General features: G+C 40.7%; 2 protein-coding genes and 1 long non-coding RNA gene across 12 annotated transcripts in view; 1 reads left to right on the top strand and 2 right to left on the bottom strand.

Moving 5' to 3' along the window:
• Positions 1-201: 201 nt before the first annotated feature.
• On the bottom strand, positions 202-6,322 carry LOC119841364. 2 transcript variants are annotated; one of them, XR_006275248.1, is made up of 4 exons: positions 6,213-6,322; positions 4,212-5,480; positions 3,426-3,766; positions 202-843 (listed from the first exon to the last, which is right to left on the bottom strand). It is a non-coding gene; the product is annotated as an uncharacterized LOC119841364 (long non-coding RNA). The 2 variants fall into 2 exon arrangements; XR_006275247.1 differs by lacking the exon at positions 3,426-3,766 and having other exon boundaries at positions 202-905.
• Positions 6,323-6,540: 218 nt separating this feature from the next.
• LOC119841363 lies at positions 6,541-13,712 on the top strand. Its single transcript, XM_038368739.2, has 2 exons — positions 6,541-6,873; positions 10,782-13,712. The coding sequence occupies exons 1-2, from the start codon at positions 6,541-6,543 to the stop codon at positions 12,321-12,323; spliced, it is 1,875 nt and encodes a 624-aa protein (XP_038224667.1). The 3' UTR covers positions 12,324-13,712.
• Positions 13,713-18,011: 4,299 nt separating this feature from the next.
• TK2 (thymidine kinase 2) overlaps positions 18,012-21,208 on the bottom strand; it is a 30,162-nt gene continuing 26,965 nt past the window's right edge. For 6 of the 9 annotated variants that reach the window (XM_043495317.1, XM_043495318.1, XM_038368379.2 and 3 more), the window contains one exon: positions 18,012-20,808. In XM_043495317.1, the coding sequence (XP_043351252.1) occupies positions 20,710-20,808 (99 nt within the window). In that variant the 3' untranslated portion in view covers positions 18,012-20,709. The remainder of the gene's footprint in view (positions 20,809-21,208) is intronic. The other 3 variants (XM_043495316.1, XM_043495320.1, XM_043495319.1) reach the window with 1 other exon arrangement.

The following is a 21,208-nucleotide window of genomic DNA, read 5'->3' as shown; positions in this document are numbered from 1 at the left end:
TTCTGGGGGCAGTCAGGAGACAAGAGAGGGGGGTGGATGGGGCAGGGGTCCTGGGGGAGCATCAAAGAATGCGGGGGGGTTGGATGGGGCAGGAGTCCCTGGGGGAGGGGGTGGGCAACGACCCTCTTGTGGGGTGAAGAGAGAACCCGTTAAGATTTTGGCAGCTCATGACTGAAACTATGCACAAATAAATATGGCGACCTTTGTAGTATCTGCACAAAACTAATGTATATTCACCTTGAATTTTATACTTTTCCTTAGATCTTTAGTTTTCATGCATTTAAATAACTGAAATGTGCACTATATTTCACCACATTTGTTGTTAAGCATCTGTTCACATGTCTTCCCATTGAGATACGGAGTATTATTCTACAGAATGGTATATTTCAGGCTTCTTCTTAGCAAAAATATATCTTGTGCTGTCACAGGTTCAGAATGAGCTACAAAAATAAAAAGCTTCCACACGTTGGTAGTTATCCATTGTACCTTTTCTGAATCACTGTGAATGAGGACAAAAAGTGTGGAGTAAAACAGATGGTGTATGTCGGATACATTTTGATATCTCTATATGAGACAGCAAAGAAGTTCTACATGTTCATGACTAGATCATTTTCATTTGTCCATAGGCCAAGTTGCTTACTGTCAAATTATTTAAAAGGTGTCATTCTTTTAACTCACCTGCAAACAGCTTTGGGCATCAGTGATGTCCTTGCTCGGAACTGCTTGCATGACATTTCCCAATAAATTTCTCCTTACACGTTTATCAGGTCAACTTTATTGATAGCAATGCTCTGTGTTAACCAGCGTTCTAGTTCTTAGAGGTGATGAATGAAGAAATAGACCCTAATGAAGAACAAGTGCAGGTGTAAATAGTCCCAGTCCCATTCTACCCTTTTGGAAAAGTCCTAGAATGTAACAGAAAATTATAAATTTGCCATTTTTTTTTAAGACAAACCATTCCATAACATTCAATAGAGAATTATATCCCTGCTTTAGAATTCTATAGTATGGTTCAAAAGACCCATACACAGGACAGGATCCTTTGATAAATTTTACAGGACTTTCCCAGAAGGCCAACAGTAGAACAATTTACAAGAACCTCTTGCTATCCCGCTATGCCTTCAAAGTAAAGATGTCAAGCCCGTCACCTTACAATTGTTGATTATTTTTTGCTATTTGTTGTAAAGGACCAGCTGTGTGCTAGACACAGAGGTACATTACTTCATTATACAACAACATGTGGCAATCCACTCTGCGTAGGGATTCATCAGCCATCCCAGTTGTCAAGAGGTAAAATGCCAGAATGGGAACAAATGGGGTGGGAGGAATGAAAAATATAAAAAAAATATCTGAACAGGGAAAAAATCTCTTGTTATTGTAGAGGTGAAATTTAAATTCCCTTTATTCTGGTAGAGTTTCCCGTCAGATAACAGTTTGTAATGGAACTGTTAATGGAATTGTAATGGAATTGTAATAGTTTATAATGGAAAAAATGCATGTCACTACTTCCTGGCCTCTGAATTAGCAATTGTCTGTCAGGAACTAATAGCAGCTGGAGCTTCCTTTCCAAATTCTGGGTACCCTGTCTATATCCTTTAGAAAACACAGGAAATAGACATTGACTTAATTCAGGTTGCTTCTATGACCAAATTAAGAACTAAACAGTTTTTAGTGGTGTTATATACCACAGCCACCAAACTTTCCTTGCATATGGTTTTCAGCATCATAGTATCTCAGGGCCTCTCCACCATTAATGGATTTTATTCTCGCAATGCCCGTGAGGTACGGAAGTATTAACCCATTTAACAGATAGAGCACTAAGGCATAGGCCTTGTCGACACTATGCAGTTTTGTCAGCTTTTGTAGACAAAACCATGGAGGAGTACATGCTGAAACTCTCCTCCCGCCCATGTAACGCCCCTGCTATGCCGACATAATAAAACTACCTCAATGAGAGGAGTAGGGCTATGTCGATGTAGCTAGGATGATGCAGCGTCTGTGTAGACGCTGCTGTCCTTCCATCCGCTGTTGGCTGTCATTCTTGTCAATTTCACGGCTCTGTTGGAGTTGTGAATTTGACAAAAAGGCAAATTCTGGGCCACTGCCCAGTCTCTGCTCCAAGCCAGGCTGCCATCCAGGCTCCAGGCTCGGGCCACTTCCAAGGCTTCTGGATCAGCGTGCCCAACTGGGAGTCCTGTGTCCCCCAGGGCCTTGGCTCCCTGCTGGGAGCACGGCAGCTGACCAGACTCCCAGAGCTGAGCTCCTCACTGGAGGCAAGAAGCCTTGGGGGGCTTCCCCTGTGCTTCCGGCTGGAAGCATGGAGGCAAGAAGCCCTGAGGTCAACGGGGCTCCCAGTGGGGAGCTGCGTGGAGCTGAGAGCCCTGGCTTTCAGCCCTCCTAGTGAGGAGGCACACCACTGACAGACAGAGGGTAGTGTGGACATCAATGCCGTGGCTGTAGGTCGACTTATCTTTGTAGTGTAGACAGAGCCTAAATGTAGTCACTTGCCAGTGGCCAGACAGGAAGTCTGTTTCTGAGTCAGAAATTGAACCAGTCTCCCAAATCGCGGCCCCATGTCCTGTCCACTAAGCCACCTTTCCTAGCCTTGCAGAGAAAAGATCAACGTTCAGACACTTACTACTCGACTTTGCTGTTCTATAGGCATCTTGCTTCCTTGCATGCCTGAGCATTAGTTAGTTTTCTAGTGTATATATAGCAATAGGCATCTCTCATACAGCAACGTCAAACTCTACATCCCAGCCCAATTTCAGATGGGTCCATTTTGGTATAAGCATTTCTCACATCACCATAGAGGGACAGAACTTGCAGGAGTGATGAAAAGACACATTGGCTTTCAATGGATGGTATTTAAGGGTGTCTGGAGTGAGCTGACAATTTGCTCCCAGCTCACTTTTAGGACCCTAAAAAGCTCACTGATTCACCCCTGCTTTACACTAGTTTTACTCCTGTATAAATCCATAAAGCCATTGATTTTAATAGCATACCTCTGCTGGCAGAGACTGGCCTGATGAAGTAAAATAATCAGGCCTGCAGCGCCAGATTCACAAAGGGACTTAGCTGCCTCTGATGTTCTCAATATCACCACTCAGCTGTCGCCTAACCCTGTAAGGACCTAAGTGTCTGCCAGTGGCCATGCACAGAGCCACTAAGTCCCGATGCCACCGCACAGCCAAGCAGCTTAGAGCCCTTGCTCATGTAGGCAACTCCCCTACCTCTCTTCCCATCAGGGCCCAATCCTGTAGGTGTTCTCGGAGCACACCTACAGGATCAGGCCCCGTACAAAAGACAGCCAAGTGCAAGGAAGTCGAGAATTGTGTACGTAGTTGTCCCTGGAATAGCCAATAGCCCAGCGGTCAGGGCACGCACCAGGGATGTAGGAAACCCAAGTTCAAATCCCTAAGTACCTTTGTGACTTAGTCTCCAGGTTCAGTTCAGCTCTGGTGTAGGTGGGCACCATATCTCTAGGATTCCATAGGAATTGTGCTTGCTTATGCATGAGCTGAATTTGGTCCTCAGAATCATCATGCTTTCTCTCTTGGAACTAATGACCAGGTTTTTGCTTAGTTGCAGTCTTTGGAATATAAATATTACAGTAATCACCCCAGCAGTGACAAGCACTTGTTTACCGATATATTTCAGATGAGCTCTCTCTCCTCTTTTGCTCTGAATGAATCCAATAAATTCAAGGTGGAGAGGCACTTTTTGCCAGGTTAGATGCCAACAAAGATGAAGCAATGAAAGATCCCTGTAAAACAGAGATCATTGTGTCACAGCTTTGCTCCCAACAAGATATTTTATGTTGGTGAGAGGTTAGACAGATTTATTTCTGTGTCACAAATGGTAAAAGAAACAGAGGAAAGAGCAAAGTAAGGACGGGGCAACAAACTCTTTCATGTGCTTTTGTTTAAAAAAAAATGGTGTATCTAATGGGAGCCTGTTTGGCTTAAGGAATTAAGCTTAAATGGACTATTGCACCTTGCACAGCTAAGTCACTGGCACAAACCCATGCCATGTTGGGAGCGAGAGCTGGCATCAACCAAGTACCCTCTTGTGTTTTGAGGTGGTGGTCTCAGAAATGTTTTTGGAGGCCAGATTTCTAAGCCTTTGGAACAATCTCCCTAAAGAAAGGGTATAATCCCATCCCTGGAGACATTTAAAGAGACAACAGTAGAAAATATATTTCAGCTCACCTCAGCATAATAGTGGGGGAATGAGCAGAAATATGGATGCTGGGCCTCAGTTTGGGTCAATAGCTGTCTGCATATGGTAATGGTACAGCTGAGCTGCCTGTAGGCTCTAGCGGTGCCATGTCTCTGACTCCTGGGGCTAGAAGACAGGGCATTGAAATAGTGCAGCAGATGGTCAGATGGCCTCATTCGGGCATGTCCTTATTCCTGGCTAAAGCAGCAATTTCCATATAGCAATTATCCATGCATGATTTCTACATAAGAAATTCCCAATGACATTTCACTTGGAATGATTATCAAGGCACATGTTTCTCGGAAGCCTGAAAAGTCAGATTCAAAACTGATTCAATTGCAATAGAGCACAGCTGTCTTGTGCATGAGAAGAGGGAGCAACAAATGACTGTTTATGTGAATCTGGGATTTGGCACAAAATTAATCAAGGGAAACCATTTATTCAAAGGGATTAACAAGAAAATGGTGTTTAAAAAGGAATAGCTACCTTGTAACTGGGATAAACGATTATGAGTGAGGCCATTAAGAATTTATGGAGCCAAATTCAGACCTGGAATCAGCAGGTGCTGTTCCAAGGCCGTCAGTGCAGTGAGGCTGGATTACACTATCTCCGATTTGGTCTTAATATAAATGGCAGTCCTAGAAGACCAATAAAAGAATAGGGAGAGCAGGCATTAACAGATGGGAGAAGACTGGCACAAACACTGTGCTGGCCAAAGACAAGGAGCCCCAAACCCAGATTCCAAATGCAAACATCACTGAATTTGGGAAGTGTTTGGATCCAGATCTGAACCAGTCTTCTAGGTATTGCATCCAAAATCCAGATTACAAAACTATCCCATCAAAGAGGGTGGGAGGGAGAAGGGAATCCTAAATCGAGACACTGCTCACATTTGAATCTTGGCAATGTAGAGGCACAGTAAAATAAACTGAATATAATGTCAAAATAAATAGCACAAGAAATAGGCTGCATTATTCATAATCCTATTTCATTCAGACCCTCCAGTTTTTAATGTACCTAAAGCTGCTGCAGAATTTCTCTTCTGCTGCTTAAACCCAGGGCATTGTGTAGAATGAAGGTCTAGCTTGGCATGGAAATCTTGTGACCTTGCTCAGACATTTCCACTGAGTTGGGGACAGACCCAGCAGCTTCTTGCTATGGAATTTTGGACCTGGATATTTAGTCTTACCTATCAGGCTTGATGGCACCTCTTCCCAGTTGGTGACCAGTTAGATTAAAACAGCAATAGGTTCATGTTCCTGAAGGGATGTTTCTAATGCAGCAGCTGCTTTCCTGACATAAAGGATGAAAAATAAAATGAATAAATAAAGGCAACAGAAAACTTTACCCTTCCTGCTGCAAACTACTCAATATTTTGTGGGCTGTGCTAATGCCATGGTCCCGACCACTTGCATCCCTCCCTGGCCATCCAATCCTGCACCAAATAAAGTCGACAGGAGTTTTGCCTGCAGCAATGGCTCAAAATGCTGGAGACTCACTGCTGCAAACTGTATTCCTCTGAACTATCTGCATTATTGTAGAATACTGCAGTATTCAGAAGGGGAAACTGCAACAGCTTTAGGGTTGCCAATTTTGGTTGGACATATTTCTGGAGGTTTTGTCACACGTCAATCAGTCTTTAATTAAAGAATAATCTTTAATTCCTGGAGACTCCAGGACAATTGGCAACTGTAGCTTCAGGCATGTTATTGACTAGAGGGCTGAACAAACTATGATTATGAATAATGCAGCCTACTCCTTGCGCTGTTTATCAAAGAATATCAGCATTGGAAGGGACCTCAGGAGGTCATCTAGTCCAACCCCCTGCTCAAAGCAGGACCAATCCCCAATTTTTGCCCCGATCCCTAAATGGCCCCCTCAAGGATTGAACTCACAACCCTGGGTTTAGCAGGCCAATGCTCAAATCACTGAGTTATCCCTCCCCCCAATTACTGTGTCATTACATTCCGTTTGTTTTACTGTGGCCCTACATTTCCAGGAGTAGTCCATTATAGTAAGTAATCAGCAGGAGGGTGCTGTAGGCACAGATGGTGAACAGCCGGAGAGCAGGTTTCACTTTTGCTTTGGACTTGTGTTTTTACTTCCTGATTCCATAAGAGCTGTCCTTGTAACTTGAGCCTTGACTGACACAGAATGTGACCACTTACTTCTTAGCAGTGTCACCAAGAAGCCAATAATCGATTAGACAGAAAAGACTCAGCAAAGGTAAAGCAGGATAGCAGCTTCCTCATTTACAATCCCATAACCGTGCTTGAAATTTAAAGAACACTATTTGCTAGTGTGGCACTCCTGCACACTATGAAGGAGCTGAAAGCAGCAGCACCAGCCAAACAAGACATTTTAAGGGACTACCTAGCATACTATGGCACGAAGTGGTGGGAAGGAAAACTTTTGATCTGCAACGAGACAACGATAAAAGCAAAAGCTAAACACTTCCTGGAGTCTGGTGCCTGCCCTGCTGAGAGATTTAGCAGGTTTGGCTTCTACAGCATTGCAGAGAATTGTTTAAAGATGAAAAAGCAACAAGGAGGCAATGTTTTCAAAAGCCTCATCCAAGCTTTCGAATTCCTAGAGCTGCTCTGCATCAACCTGTTCCTCTCTCCTTGGAGAAAAGAAATAAAGTCGCTGAAGGTAAGATATTAGATGAAAACAGTGGCATAGCAACAGGATCAGAAAGCTATAAATCAAATCCTCAGGGTGCTTTATTCCCAGTGTGCTGCACCTTTAATGAAATTAATGATTTACAGCTTGATCCAAGTCCCCTGAAGTCATGGGGAAATTTTCTATTTATTTCAGTGGGCTTTCAAGCAGCTCATTATGTGCAAGGGATAAAATTTTTTAAAAAGTGCCTCAGGATATGTCTATATTGCAATAAGACACCAGCAGCTGGTCCATGTCAGCTGACTTGGGCATGTGGGCTTGGGCTGTGTGGGGCTATAAAATTACAGTGTAGATGTTCCAGCATGGGCTGGAGCCGAAGACCTGGGACCCTCCCTTCTTGGGGAGTCCCAGAGCCCAGGCTCCAGCCTGATGTCTAGGCTATAATTTTATAGCCCCATAGCCTGAGCCCCATGTGCCCAAGTCAGATGGTGTTTTATTGCATGTAGACCTAGGTGATTTAGAGCCAGATTTTCAAAGGTAGTTGCCTAAAGATGCAGCTAGGTGCCTTGTCAGATTTTAAAAAGGACCTGAGCAGGTTAGGCATTTAGCCTTTTAGGAACCAGGTGCTTTTTAAAATCAAAGTGGGTGTATGCCTGCATCTTTAAGTGACTAAATATCTTTGAAAATATGGTCCTTAGGAGCCCAAGACTTTCAATGAGACTTCAACAAAGTGCCTAAGTCACTTTTGAAAACAAGTTTTCGGTGTTTTTGAAAATGTTGCTTATGTAGCCTGCCTTGCTAGAAGGGAGCAGCATGCTTTGCACTATTCACAATAAAAAAGAAAAGGAGGACTTGTGGCTAAAGCTCATGAAAGCTTATGCTCAAATAAATTTTTGTCTCTAAGGTGCCACAAGTCCTCCTTTTCTTTTTGCGGATACAGACTAACGCTGCTGCTACTCTGAAAACTATTCACAGTGTTATACTGGTGAGCAAAAGCTATGTGCCATCTGTTCATTCTCTTCTTTGTGAATGGAGTGTTTGTACTTCGTATGTCACAGCCACATTGCAGTAATGTTCTAACGTAGAAAGCATAAACGTTAAAACAAGCTACACTAACATTACTACTCTTCCTTGGCTATGTTTAATGCAAATTGGGTTCTCTACAGATCAGACAAAAGGAAGCAATTTTACATAATGTCATCATTCTAAAAGTGTGGGTCCCAGAGCATGAGCTGTGAAATACCATTTAAATCCTGCATGGCTGCCAGTTTGGATTCATTCTAATGCTCAAATAAATATCACACAAGACAAATCAGTGCACAGACACAGGGGGCGTGCTATAGTGTGTGAGCCAGCCCCACAGCCAGCGCTAGGAGGGGAGGATGCTGAGAGGCATCAGCTCTGTGTAGGGCATGAGCTACAGTTTCCAGCAGTTCTGTGCCCTATACGGGGCTTGCTTACTCAGTTCCCTGCTCATTCCACCTGCTGCCATCCTTACTGTGCAGACACAGGGTTGATCCATGGAAGGTGATGATTTGGGGGATTTGGGGATTGGGCCTGCTTTGAGCAGAGGGTTGGACTAGATGACCTCCTGTGGTCCCTTCCAACCCTGATATTCTATGGGCAGAGTCAAACAGTACCTGAAGAAGTGGGAACTATCAACCACGGAATCCACAGTGATGGCCTGGCCTGACTTTGCTAAGCAGGAAGCCTTTTAGCACGGTCTTTTTTGATGGCCTTGATTGTGGATTAATTACACAGCCTACAGACTATGCCCCTCCCCCACCCCTCATAACCTGTTGCTCCTCAGTCCATATTGTTCTCCAGGCAAATATATAACAAACTATCAAAAGACAGGAGATAAGGAAAAGCTAAACAAACAAAGAGGAAGGTAAATGCCACCATGAGGGAATGGAAACTTTTGATGAAGGACAAAAAAGTCTGAGGAATATGGAGCTGCAGCAGACCAGAGTAAAATGATATAGACAGCATCGTCTGCAAGCCAGTTGCACAGGAGTTTGCTTGACAAGAGCAACTACTACAGCTACCTAATACTATCTTTGAACAGCCCTTCGAAATACTTGTCACAATTTTGAGTCACCACCTCAGCTCATTGGAGCTCTTTGTTATAGCATTAGACTAGGTTCAGGGGAAAATGTGGGAAATCTAGAGTTCGAACACCCAGGGAAGCTCCAGAAACAGAGAAGCTGGTATATTCATACGACTCTGTTAAATGAGCCCAACAATGGCATTATGATTTGTATTAACATAGCCCCTCACAGCCCCAGGCATGGATCTGGAGTCCACTGTGCCAGGCAGCATGCAAAGGCAGAACAAACAAAAACACCAGCCCCTTCACCAAGCAGTTTACAATCTGAATAGAAGGCAGGAGACGGGCAGATACAGGTAATGGAAAGGATTATCAATAATGTTTACATGTAAGGCTTTAAACCAAGACTTTCCAAAGTAACTACAGATTTTGGGTGCCCAAATTGGCACACTTAAAAGAGGCCTGATTTCCAGAAAGCACTGAGCATTCTGTGATGCTTTCTCAGGGCACCCAGAACTGTAAGCCACTGGGTTATCCCTCTGCCTCAGCAAGGGGGCTTTGCTGGAGTTTAACTGTGTTTAAGCTCCCTGCCACATCCATCTGTCTGCCTTACCAGCAAACGCCTCAAGACTCTGCCAGTTTTAACCTGGACTTGCAGGGAATATTCAGTAAACCCCAGGCAAGTTCCTCTGCAGTACCCTGCCCCTATCACTGCAGAGTCTCCGAAATTAACAAAGTTTGCTGCCTGCAAAGAGACAGTGCACTCACCAACTTGTTAGTTTTGCTGAGGACCCAGGCTTTACTGTAAAACCAAAAATAAGTGTATTACTAAAGAACAGAGATTTAAGTGATAGTAAGCAGAGACAATAGAAACTGAAAATTGGTACAGATAAACCATAAATAAAATACACTTTCTGAGTGTCTAAAACTTCACATATTACAAGCCTGGTATCAGGCAATTTCTCACTCACAGTCAGTTCTCAGTGTCCTCAATCCACCTGGCTGCAAAATACACCTTTCACAGATTCCAGAAGTGCTGGCACTTTTGTCCCTTAAGTGATGGATAACTGCAATGTCTTTTTCTCCTTCCTTATAACTCAGAAAACCTTTGAAATGTATTCTTTTGAAAAGTAACCCCATACAAAGTTCTTCCCTGCTGCTTGTTCCGCAGGGTGCAGAGCATGTCCCTTTTTTGTCCTCTTGTTAATTAGCTCTTTCTGGTGGGTTGATTACTTTGTTTACCTTAGAGGAAAATACACTTTTATTGTCTCTAGCTTTCAAAGTCAGACTCAGGCAGATGGGCAAATCCATATTCCTTTGTATAAGACAAACCTGTTTTTCCACTCTACTCAGATTGTTTGGTCTGAACATAAGTTTATTTTAGGCGAGATCAAGGCTGTGAAAAATCCACACCCCTGAGCGACATAGTTATACTAACCTAACATCCACCCACCCCCATGTAGACAGCGCTGCATTGATGAGAGAGCTTCAGTGTTCAAGGGAGTTCCATTTTTTAAATTGAAAAAGATTTTGCTCTTGAATGGAGCACAAGAAAAGGTGGTTGGTAGTTTTTTTTACTATCCTAGTCTGACCACGAAGATCATCTGCTGCTGCCACTGTCCTTTTCAATTAGTGAGGTAACGGGCCATATCTTCAGCGGGTGGAAACTGGCATAGCTCCACTGAAGTTATCGCACTTGAGCAAAGCAAGAATTTTCAGGAGGCTGCCAATAACACTGGTATAAAACTTCAAAATTCAAAACTTGGTGACACAAGTTTGGGGAAATAATTGTTAAAAAATTAAATAGTTATGAACTTGTTTAAAAAGCCCCTTTCCGTGCATAATTTCCCTCAATGCCCATCTTAATGTTTGTTTTTTTTCCCTCCAGACGTTTACAGGTAATTTTGTCTACTTTGTTCAATCAGTGCTCCCAGAGAATGTAGTAAAAACAATACTGGAGAAAATAGGTTACATTGCAACAACAGCAACAGAGTATTCACTTGTTAGAAAGATAAATGAGGAGGAAACAAAAGAGACTGCATTTGAAATATTTCTTGCAAGAATCGAGTGTGAAACCATCCTTGAAATGATAAACGAAGTGCAACCCAGTGATTTGGGGGATATTCTACAGAGGAGAGCACAAATGCATTGGTATCATGAAGAGAACAAGGACAGAGAGAGTCAACCCTTCCAGAGAGAGGACCCTGAAAATCTGGGAAACAAAGAAAATAATGAGATTTCTTCATGCCTTGGCACTCAACAGAAGTCCTCAACAAAGAGTGAGAAATCCTTTGAAACTGCTGGAAATATTAAGATCAAAGATGAATCCCATTTTAAACCTGCTGCTGCTATGCCTCAGTTACCATCTACTCAGTCCACTAGCAGGCTTCAAGCACACCAAAGGCAAGTCAGTGAGTCGGCACACTCTCATGGCAAATGCTCAGATAGCGAAGACTTCTTGAACAAATACAGTGACATTGTCATAGGACAAAAGCCTATCTTCAGTGAGAATTCTTCTCAGAAAGCGTTCGAAGAGAAGCTAAGAGGCGATCAGAGTGAAGAATGCGTTTTGGTGATCTCAACACCGTTGACAGCAAACGAAGCTGGACCCAAACCACTCTCACCAGGTGCAAGCGGCCCACAAGCCTTTGCAATATTTACTGACACTACTCCTGAAAGCAGAAATGCCCTTGATAAATACAGAGCCCAAGAGGTCCCTGAAGAAACCATCGAAGCAAAAATCAGTGATGCCATGAATTGCATAGGCAACCCCACAAATCCTGCAGATCAACCCCAGGAGCTGAAGCCCCTGTCCCATGGTAATACAGTTGTTACAGAATGTAATTTAACCAGAGAAGACAAAGTTTGTGAAGTGTCTTTATCTTTTAGCAAACTAAAAATCCAGGAAGCCAGTGATGAAGAGCTTATGTATCCAATAGAGGAAACTGCACAGCCTGAGTGTATAATGAACGTAAATATAAGTGATAAAGACTCCAGAGAATGCAATCACTCCAAGATGAAATATACATATCCAGCTAGGGTTCAGACAACAAATAAAGCATCTTTCAGTGTTGGTCAGTCTTCCTCAAACCTACTTGGTAATGCCAGTGGGGGCCCCGAGTGTCCTACCACTGGCTCAGATAACAAGAGACTATTAATGGATGTGCCTGGTACACATGCAACTTCAGAGGGTTTCAGACACATCAGAGAGCCACCTAATCTCACTTACATCCCTCCCAGAAGTATTTATGTTCCACCTTCAGGCCATAGCACCACCACTGTGAATTGTAGGAAGAGCCACTTACAGCCTGAAGGAGGCTTGCTTGAGTCCTCTTCATCTACAGACAAAGGAAAGTTTGAGACTCACACTTCAAACGTGAATGAAACTAACCAAGAGGACTATGTATTTATCATCAAGGATGATGAATAAGGAATGCCAGGCCCATATGATTCTGCCAATGCCTTTCACTGTTGGTCTACAACATACATGTATTTCCAGGCTGGTCTTGGTCCTCTCTTGAGCAAAGATTTGTCATACCAAAGCACGTGCTGCATTTGGATAGTGAAGAAAGGGTCCATTAGAGTCTGCTCTATTTGTCTTCAGTGATCACACTGATACTCAGATGCTCAGACTTGAATGCTCACCTGTCTTTAATTTGTGTATTAAAAATGAGGATAAATTCACAAATGTATTTGATATGATGTATAAGTTAGACACCAGGGCCTGCTGTATTTGGTTTCTGACAGATTTTTCAAATGCATATACTGCCATTTTTTCCTCTTTCTCTCTCAAACAAGTTATTCTTGCAGCAAGGCAGCAAATTTACCTCAAAGAATGAAATAAAGTCTAAAATGTTGTGCAATGGGAAAAATAGATAAATGTTTCCAAATTAAGATTCACTGTTTATAGCCTCTCTCGTGCCACATTAAAATTATGTTTGAAGCTCATCTCCAGTTGCTCATAACATTTCAATGAAGTTAACTTTTGAGATAATATTCCTTTTGCTTGTTCTCAGTCCTAAAATTGATTTAGAAAGTTTGGTAAAATTCTGTTTAGACATTCAGAAAAAAAAACACCAGAGGTAAAACACACTCTGGTAAGACATTGCTAGATGTATTTTTGCATTAGAATAATCCTGCGGGTCTTCTAAATATACTTGATTCTATACAATTATAGGTTTTGATACTTGCCTCTGTTTGCTACCACCAAAAAATTTGTTTTGTCTTAGGCCCCAGTTCTGAAATTCGACTCTCACACAAACCCTTATATCTGTACAAAATTCTGTTGAACTCAGTGGTGCTTAGCGCAGGAAAGGAGACTTTCCTCATGAATCAGATGGCTGGCTTGGGGCCTTAATGAAGACTAGTGCCTTTAACTAATATGACAAAAATTATTATTAATGAAGTTATAACCATTTGAAAACTACATGCTTCTATTGCACTATACATTGTTTCTACTAACTTTTTAGCAATATAATGAAGCTCCATACTCCAGATATACTCCCATGTACAGATACACCAAAATTTTCAACAATACATGCTAAAGTTAGAACTAAAGGTAGGCTCCTAAATAAGTAGCCTGAGTGCTAACCAGCCACTGACTTCAATGGGAGTTGGTTTTGGTCACTTATTCAGGAGCCCTCTATTGTCTAACTTAAGCATTCAAAAATCATGAGTCAGGCCCATACGAATTATGGAATTTTTTGGTATATATGTTTCAATTTCTTGCCTTGTCTTCTCGGTTTTGATTCCTTAGGGTTCACATTTTCAATTTTTTCTCCATGAGGGCTAGAAACACACTTTAAACACCATTTCCCCCCCCCCCCAAAAAAAAAGGACAAAAAAGAAAGTTGAGATTCTTACATAATCACATAACTTCAGGGGCTGGGATTTAAGAAAAACACCAACTATTGGGAATATTGCAACAAAATAATAAGAACTGGCAACTCTGAGAGACTGACTTTAGGTTCTTTATATAGAAAATCTTGGCTATTAAGTGTAAATACAAACATGTGCCTGAAGCAGTATGCAAATATTATCTTTATTTGAATTGTTGTTCATTTAGATACACATGCTGTTATCTGATATTGCATGTTAAAACAGTACATTTGACTGCTGAAAGTATCTTTTCAAAAATAGTGTTTAGTATAAAGCAGAATAACAAAAATGTATTCTAACGCTAAACTCAATATATTGTTCAGAAATCTTAAGCAATCTCCTTCTTAGTAAAAGGTATTATAACGTATCTGTTTTCAATACCAGTTCTTTCCTAGAGTTGCTTATTTGTATATAGAGAAATATTTGCTGATCATTTCTTCAAGTTCTTTATAATGTCACCATCTGGATTGTAAAACTATTTCTGTGCCAAGAGAAAGAAAAACAGGATTCTTACGGGGTGAATGAAAGAGTGAACTATCAGGAAAGTTGAGGAACTCAAACAGGGAAAGCTCTGTACTTTGAAAAAGTCATTGGAGAATCCCTGCAATGAAGCTGTTAGAAGTCTTAAGAGTATAGCATGTATAAAACGCTGATTGAAGTCAATGGTAGGATTGCTCCTGAGTTTTGAGGGAAGTTTACGTTACACACACATGCCCACAGGAATATCTGTTTTTATGTCTTCCAAGTCCACGTTCATGTTCTTGCTAAACTTTGTTTCGTGTATTGTGTTTTTATAAGATGCATTCTCCCCTCCCTCCCCCCCCCCCCGCCCCCACAAGTGGGGATTATTAAAGTTCCTCTTCTGTTTTAAGCTTTGTGTCTAGCAAAAGTTATTAAGGGAACTCTGACTGGGAAGTTGCAAAAACCATCCCTACCACACATGAGGATATGTACTGTAGACACATAGGGTACATCTGCACAGCAGCTGGGAGCAGGCTTCAGCCTGGATAGATCGAGATGGTGTGGTATGGCCTGGAGCTTGGGCTCTTAAACCTTGGGGGTTGCAACATCCACAAAGATATTTTTAGCATGCTACTTTGGGCCCTGCTAGCAGAGTCTATCTGAGCTGGGAGGCTTGGTGTTAGCTGCGGTGTAGAGATATCCAGAGAGGTGTATGAATAACGCTGCTGGAAGAGAGTAGGTCTGAGCAGGCCAGGTTGGCTAAGGGAGATGACTGTGATAAAGCCAATAGAAAACTTAAATTACATTTGGAAAAAGAGGCAAGTCTTAAAGAAGTCCAAACAGAAAGCATAAAAGAAGGGTTGCCTCAACTCAATGACAGCAGCCGCACTTCACACAGCCCCAGAACACTACATTGAGTCACCAAATCATAGAATTGAATTTGCTTCAATAATAAAACTAAATTTAAACCCATTTTGAACACATACCTCAATTACACATAATCAAGGTGGATAAAAATCATTTTTTTTTTTAAATGAGATTTTATTTAAATGGGGTTTTTTTGATAAAAAGCTTTTTGAGGAAAAAAAAACCCTATCTAAAGATAGTTTTAATTAAGACACATTATAGCTCAAAAATATCTCATCATGGAATAAGGATTATAAATTCTGTAGTTTGAGACAATATATTCATGTAATGTTTAAGAAAAGTTTTGTAAATGTGTTCCAATAGTTCATGGATTAGGGACCCAATTTTATGGGGTTCCACAAACTTCTGGAATATAGATTATTTGGATTAATCTATCTCTCTTCTCAATGGGACTCAGTGCTCAGTCTAGAAGATAACTGCAAAACTAAGCATTTCTGATGGTCTCAAACTTTGGATTTGTGTCTCCAGAGGTAACATGCTTGTTAAATTATTTAAATAAATAAAATAAATAAATAAATAAATAAATAGAGATGAGAAATAATAGACCTCAATCCTATTGTCCCTCTGCAAATTTGTGTACACAGTCAATCCCTTACCTCTCTCTAAAAGTGCAGTTTCAAAAAGTTCAATGAATAGAAGATTGTTGGGGGCAGAATAGATCTGGTGAAGGAGAAGAAGTCTGGAGATAAACGTGAGACGCGAGGGACATATGCTTGTTTTGTTAAAATATTATATGTTTGCTGTTGAAGAAAAAAAATCCAAAATACTTAATGTTGTTGTTTTAGTTAAATAAAAACAAGTTAAATGTCTGTCTGGTGATGTTCTCCTCCTGATACAGCATGGAAAGAAAATCCTCCAAATATTAACGATTAACCTGTTGAATTAGAGATTGTTCACCTCCCAATGACTTCAAAAATAGTTGTTTCAATTACCTTTGGTAAATGAAATAACCAAACAATCATTCGTTTTCTGATATAGCTGTAAAACTAATCTGAAAAGTTTTCAAAATAAATCAGTTTAAAAATGTATAGTGTGTACCTTCTAAAAATGAAATCTATATCTATCTCTGAGTTGTGAAGAATATGTATTAAGGTTATAACAACCAACAAGAATGCACTTTTATGTAGTAATCCATGATTAAATCGAGTCTTCCTGATTAGTGATTTAAATCATCATTTAAATCAATTTGATTTATATTAAATCCTCCCTGCACATAATCCAGCAGATCTAAAGTGGCCATATTTTGAGATTTGAATATTTAATGACATTTGTACAATTTGGGGGACAGCTTTAAACCAAATAAGCCACATTTTTATATGGGCCTTGAACTGTGTGCCATTTGTGTGCATTCAACTTCATGTGTATTCTCACTGCACCTGTGGAAACTCTGAGATGGTCAAGTAGCAGCTACACAGACAGCACAGACCGGACAGAGGCAGTCTGTAATTCTATTTTATAAATGGACAGAAAGAGAGCGAATGCCTGGGGCAGGGGAGTGTGGGGTCATGTCCACCCCCCACAATTTCTACCAGGGTTTATATGCCCTGCCCTGAACCCCCACCAGAACCTTTACATCAGAGGTTTTCAAACTGTGTGGCATGCCCCCTATGGGGGCACAGACGACCATTCAGAGGGAAGCAGCAGCTCAGGCTTCAGCCCCACATGGCAGGGCTCAGGGAGGGAGCGCCACCTCCACCCCCCCCCCCACTCACCTATTTTTGTCTGGGTGGGTGGTGGGGGGGCCCAACCAAAAATTGTAACTCGGAGTGGGGCCGGGGGGGCAGGGGACCTCAGCTTAAAAGATTTGAAAACCTCTGCTTTAAATTGTGCCCCCTACTATCAACAGTTATGCATCATTTCTGGACAGAAACTGGGGACAGACAGCAAGGATGGTTTCTAAAGGGCCAAGCAATTTATGATCCCATCGGCTAGTGTGCTCCTGCATACAAGTTCTAATGAATGCTGCACCTCTCTTTGCTTAGTTAAATTACATCACAGTCAGCAACTGAACTTAGCTGATGGCAATACAAAGGCTGCATATATCTCTTGCTAAAGGGAGTCTATTTGTTTTAGTAAAATATGTGCGTATGTACCTTTTTGTGAGCGGCTGACTAATTGTGCTACAGCTGGCACTGACTGTCTATAGATTAAATGGGGATTTACTTGCTGATTGGATTTCTTTCTGTCACAAATTTGAGTTCCAGCCTATTCCCAAAGCCACATGTTATACAGAGCTAGCCCCTTTGAATGGCTCTACTTCCATGCCCTGGATTACAAACATTCTCTTTTGATCACTACACAAGCAGGCTGTAGAATCTGGTAGTTGGCGATTACTTACTCACTCACTCACACAAGCTCTCCCTCTGAGTGTCTTGAGCTAGTTTTTTTTTTTTCCCCCACTTAACATTCATATCACACCCACGACCCTGCACTGTTTAGAATTAAGGGTGCTGAAGAAGCATAAGTTACCTTTTCAAGAACATTTGTTCTAAAGCTAAGAACCAAGAAAATTCAATTTCAGTGTAGAAAAGATTAAAATACATTAAGCAAAGACAATAGGTGAACACTAAATTATCATTTGTTTAGGGATAGTAAGCACAGGTTTAGAAAGTAGGAGATTATGAAACAAATTGTTTGAGGAAGAAACAAAAAACAATTGACAGGGATTTAAGAGAGCTTGGGATACTGTCTGATAGAGATATTTAGGTTTCTGGTGCTCAATTGAGTCAGTTTTTATAAACACAAAAAAAGTAGTTCTTAAAACACACTACTCTGATTGTCACATTTTTTTTCTCTGAACATTGGGCAGAGTAACCACCACCAATTTGAGCAAATAACCGAAACAATGCCATTCTGCTGAAATATTTTAATTTACACAGTGAATTTGGAATCAAGACTGAAAGGAGTAAAAACTTGCCTGCTCACTAAAGGACTTCTGTTAAGGAAATATATATATATAATTAATTGAACATTTCAAATATACAGGACAATCTCCAAGGAGTTGGCAGTTTTTGGTCTCTCTTAGGGTATGCCCAGCTTGTGTGTTTTCAGTGAGCATTGAAACAGGATTATTTTTTCCCCTCTACATTTAAATACTTTGATTAATATACTTAAGCAGTTAGAAATGTTGGATCTTATTGTTCAGTTAGAGTATTAAAGCTTTAGAACAGAACCACTGAACCTAGGCACTGCATTCACATGCTTTAGAAAATTAATTTAGTGTTGCACTCAGAAACAATTGCTGCACAACTACCAGCATTAGACTGTATAAACAGAGAACAAAAATCTTGTTTGATGTAAAAAAAGAAATTACCAGGTGATGGAGTGTTCTCCTCACCCTCACCTGACAGAGTTAAGATAGTTGGGAAGGAGTTAATTAACCTCACAGCTACACCTGGGGGAGAATTAGGCTGGAGAGGCAAACCCTAATGCCTCTAGTCATTTTCTGGATGGTAGAGAGGGAAGGAAGGAAATGCAGGGAGAAAGCAGAAACCCCAGGGGATCCATGCCCGGAAGGAAGGGTTTATCCAAAAGGGTGGTGGAGTGAAAGCCTGAGAGAAATAATGTTCGAAAAGGCTCAGGGAAACAGCAGCAAGATTTAAAATGGTACAGACCTTAGCATCTGAGTAGAGACTCTCTGAGTAAGAATCTGGAGTAAAGGGTGGGCCCGGGTTCCTCTACCAACCACTGGGGAAATGGCACTATCTGGGTAGTGATGGAGAAAATTGCTGGAGACAGTTTTCTATGGAATGACTTTGATACCCCAGGAGTGGGAAAACACATAGTGACCTCCCACAAAGGGAGTGCAGCTGGAGTAAGAGAGAGAGACAGCAGGGCGTGCAAATAAGCATGAGTCAGTCCTGGAAAGAGCTAATCCCCAGAGTAGCCAGGAGGAGGTGCCCTAGTAATGAGTGGACCCCATGACACAGGGCCTCCTCTCTTAGCAGCAGTCCAATTCAAGTGGAAACTGAATAAATAAAGGACTACAATGAAACTATAAATTAACTATGCATGACTACAATGAAAACTAAAGATACACCTTTGTATAGTATCTGATTATTATTCTTAACCAAATGAAGTACACATAACAGAATTCTGTATTTGAAAGTTACTACCCTCTGTGTTTCTAACACATTATAGACATTGATCACTGCATATTTAAATTTACGAAAACATCTTAGCTGAGCTAAACATGGAGCTAGTTTTAAGACTATACAGTTATGACACATGCCCAGTGAAGTAAATGCTTTTTTTGCTATGTTGATTTAAGCAGAGGTGTTTTTTAATGTTGCTGGCACTAGTTCAAACAACCCAAACTTTTATAGAATGAACAAAGAATCATCCCTTCCAATTTAAAGAGAAAATAAAGGAAATTAGTCTTAAGACCGCTCGGTTAAAAGTGCCAACTTGAGGACAGCACTCGAGAGGGTAAATTATAAGTGATCTATAAAAACATCACAGAGCAGTTTAAGAAATAAAGTGAGAATTTAACTTTCACTAGATGTTCTCTGCTCTCTTCTTGATGTCTGCAGCCAGGAGAAGCTGTGATTAATGGATGACCCTATGTAGTGCCCTCTCACATGTTCTTAAACTTACACATGATGCAAACATCTACTAGAACATAATAAAAAGTTTAAGATATCAAATAATCAGTGTCAGAATTACTACCCAATGTCAATGCATAATGAGAAAAATTCTGTCACATGATAGAAAAAGTTTTAGGGACAGATTTTCAAAAGAGATTTTCATTTGGAGTCAGAATTTTACTGAGAGCAGCTAGATGCTGAACTCTTCTGAAAATCTGGGCCAGAGAGCCTTAGACCCCAAATTCTTATAAAGCCTGGGTAACTTTATATACCTGAGCTGTTCCATTTAATTCAATGGGACTATTCAGATGCATAAGTATTTGCAGGATTGGGACTTGATTTTGATCTCATTTAAATCAGAAATGACTCCAGTAAAGCCAATGAAGTTATATTGGTGCAAGTGAGATTAGAATCAGGTCCATAATTAAGAAATGAACTGTTTAGTTTTCCTATTTTAAGTGCAATTAATGATATTTTGTGAAAATGGTGGTTGAGAACAGTAGCATAATTAGTTATTTCATTGCTTTTCCATTTAAAATTGTTACAAAACTGGATTGAATTTGCTCACTTACTGACTACATAAGCTTGACTTATCCACCGCCTTCTAATTACATGAGAGGCCATATATGGGACTATTTGGAGTGAATGAAAGTACATTATCATGAGAAAATGCAATATCAGAAAGGTATTTATACAATGCAGAAGTGAAGTAGGGAAGTGAGATACAGCAGCTTCCTGTCAGAGGTAGTCTGAGATCAGTAAAGCTGCACTGGAACTTAAAAGTGCAAGAAACTGAAGGTAAACAGGATATGGCCTGTTTGTGGCCTTTTCCTAGTTAAAGTCATTGACACTTTACAAGACAAAATCTCAACCAAAAGACCACATCCTAAAAATTTTTGGGAATGTCTATCAGAATTCCCCTGATGGACATGTTTTTTAAAGCATGACCATAAAACTGGATTTCTACAGACAGTGTTGCATATTTAATGGGGTTAATATTCGGTCCCGATTTTCTTCATACTTTTCTATCATTTTCTGCATGTCATTGTCAGCCTGAATCACCTAGAAAACAAGAAAATGAAAATTAGAACAAGAGGCCCTATAAAAATCTGTATATTCTTTCCCAAAATCATTCATTTTGCTAGCATTTGAAAAGCAAGAAATACTACCACTAAGTCCCAAAATGCACTCGGTCAATTTGTTTTCAGTGCAGGGTTTGGAATGGGTTTTTACAAGCAATGGGTCAGATTCTGCAAACACTTACAGACAAGCATAATGCTTACTCCTGTAAATAGCCCCTTGGGTGATGAAGTAAGAGTCATTTACAAGATCAAACTCTAATGCTATATCCTATTGAGAGTCATGAACACTTCTTGAAAATTTTCTTCTCCAAATCATATTAGAAAAATAGATTTTGCCTTTACAACTAAAGTGATATTTGAGAATTGAAATTTTCTCTGTG

Source organism: Dermochelys coriacea, chromosome 12 (genome assembly GCF_009764565.3).
Source record: "Dermochelys coriacea isolate rDerCor1 chromosome 12, rDerCor1.pri.v4, whole genome shotgun sequence".
Lineage (NCBI taxonomy): Eukaryota > Metazoa > Chordata > Testudines > Dermochelyidae > Dermochelys > Dermochelys coriacea.
The sequence above is the reverse complement of the archived record's forward strand: the minus strand, read 5'-3'. Positions and strand labels throughout refer to the sequence as shown.

Coding starts and splice junctions, on each gene's coding strand:
- LOC119841363 (XM_038368739.2), top strand. CDS start 6,541: ATGAAGGAGCTGAAAGCAGCAGCACCAGCCAAACAAGACATTTTAAGG. Junction 6,874..10,781: donor AAGAAATAAAGTCGCTGAAG/GTAAGATATTAG, acceptor TTTTCCCTCCAG/ACGTTTACAGGTAATTTTGT.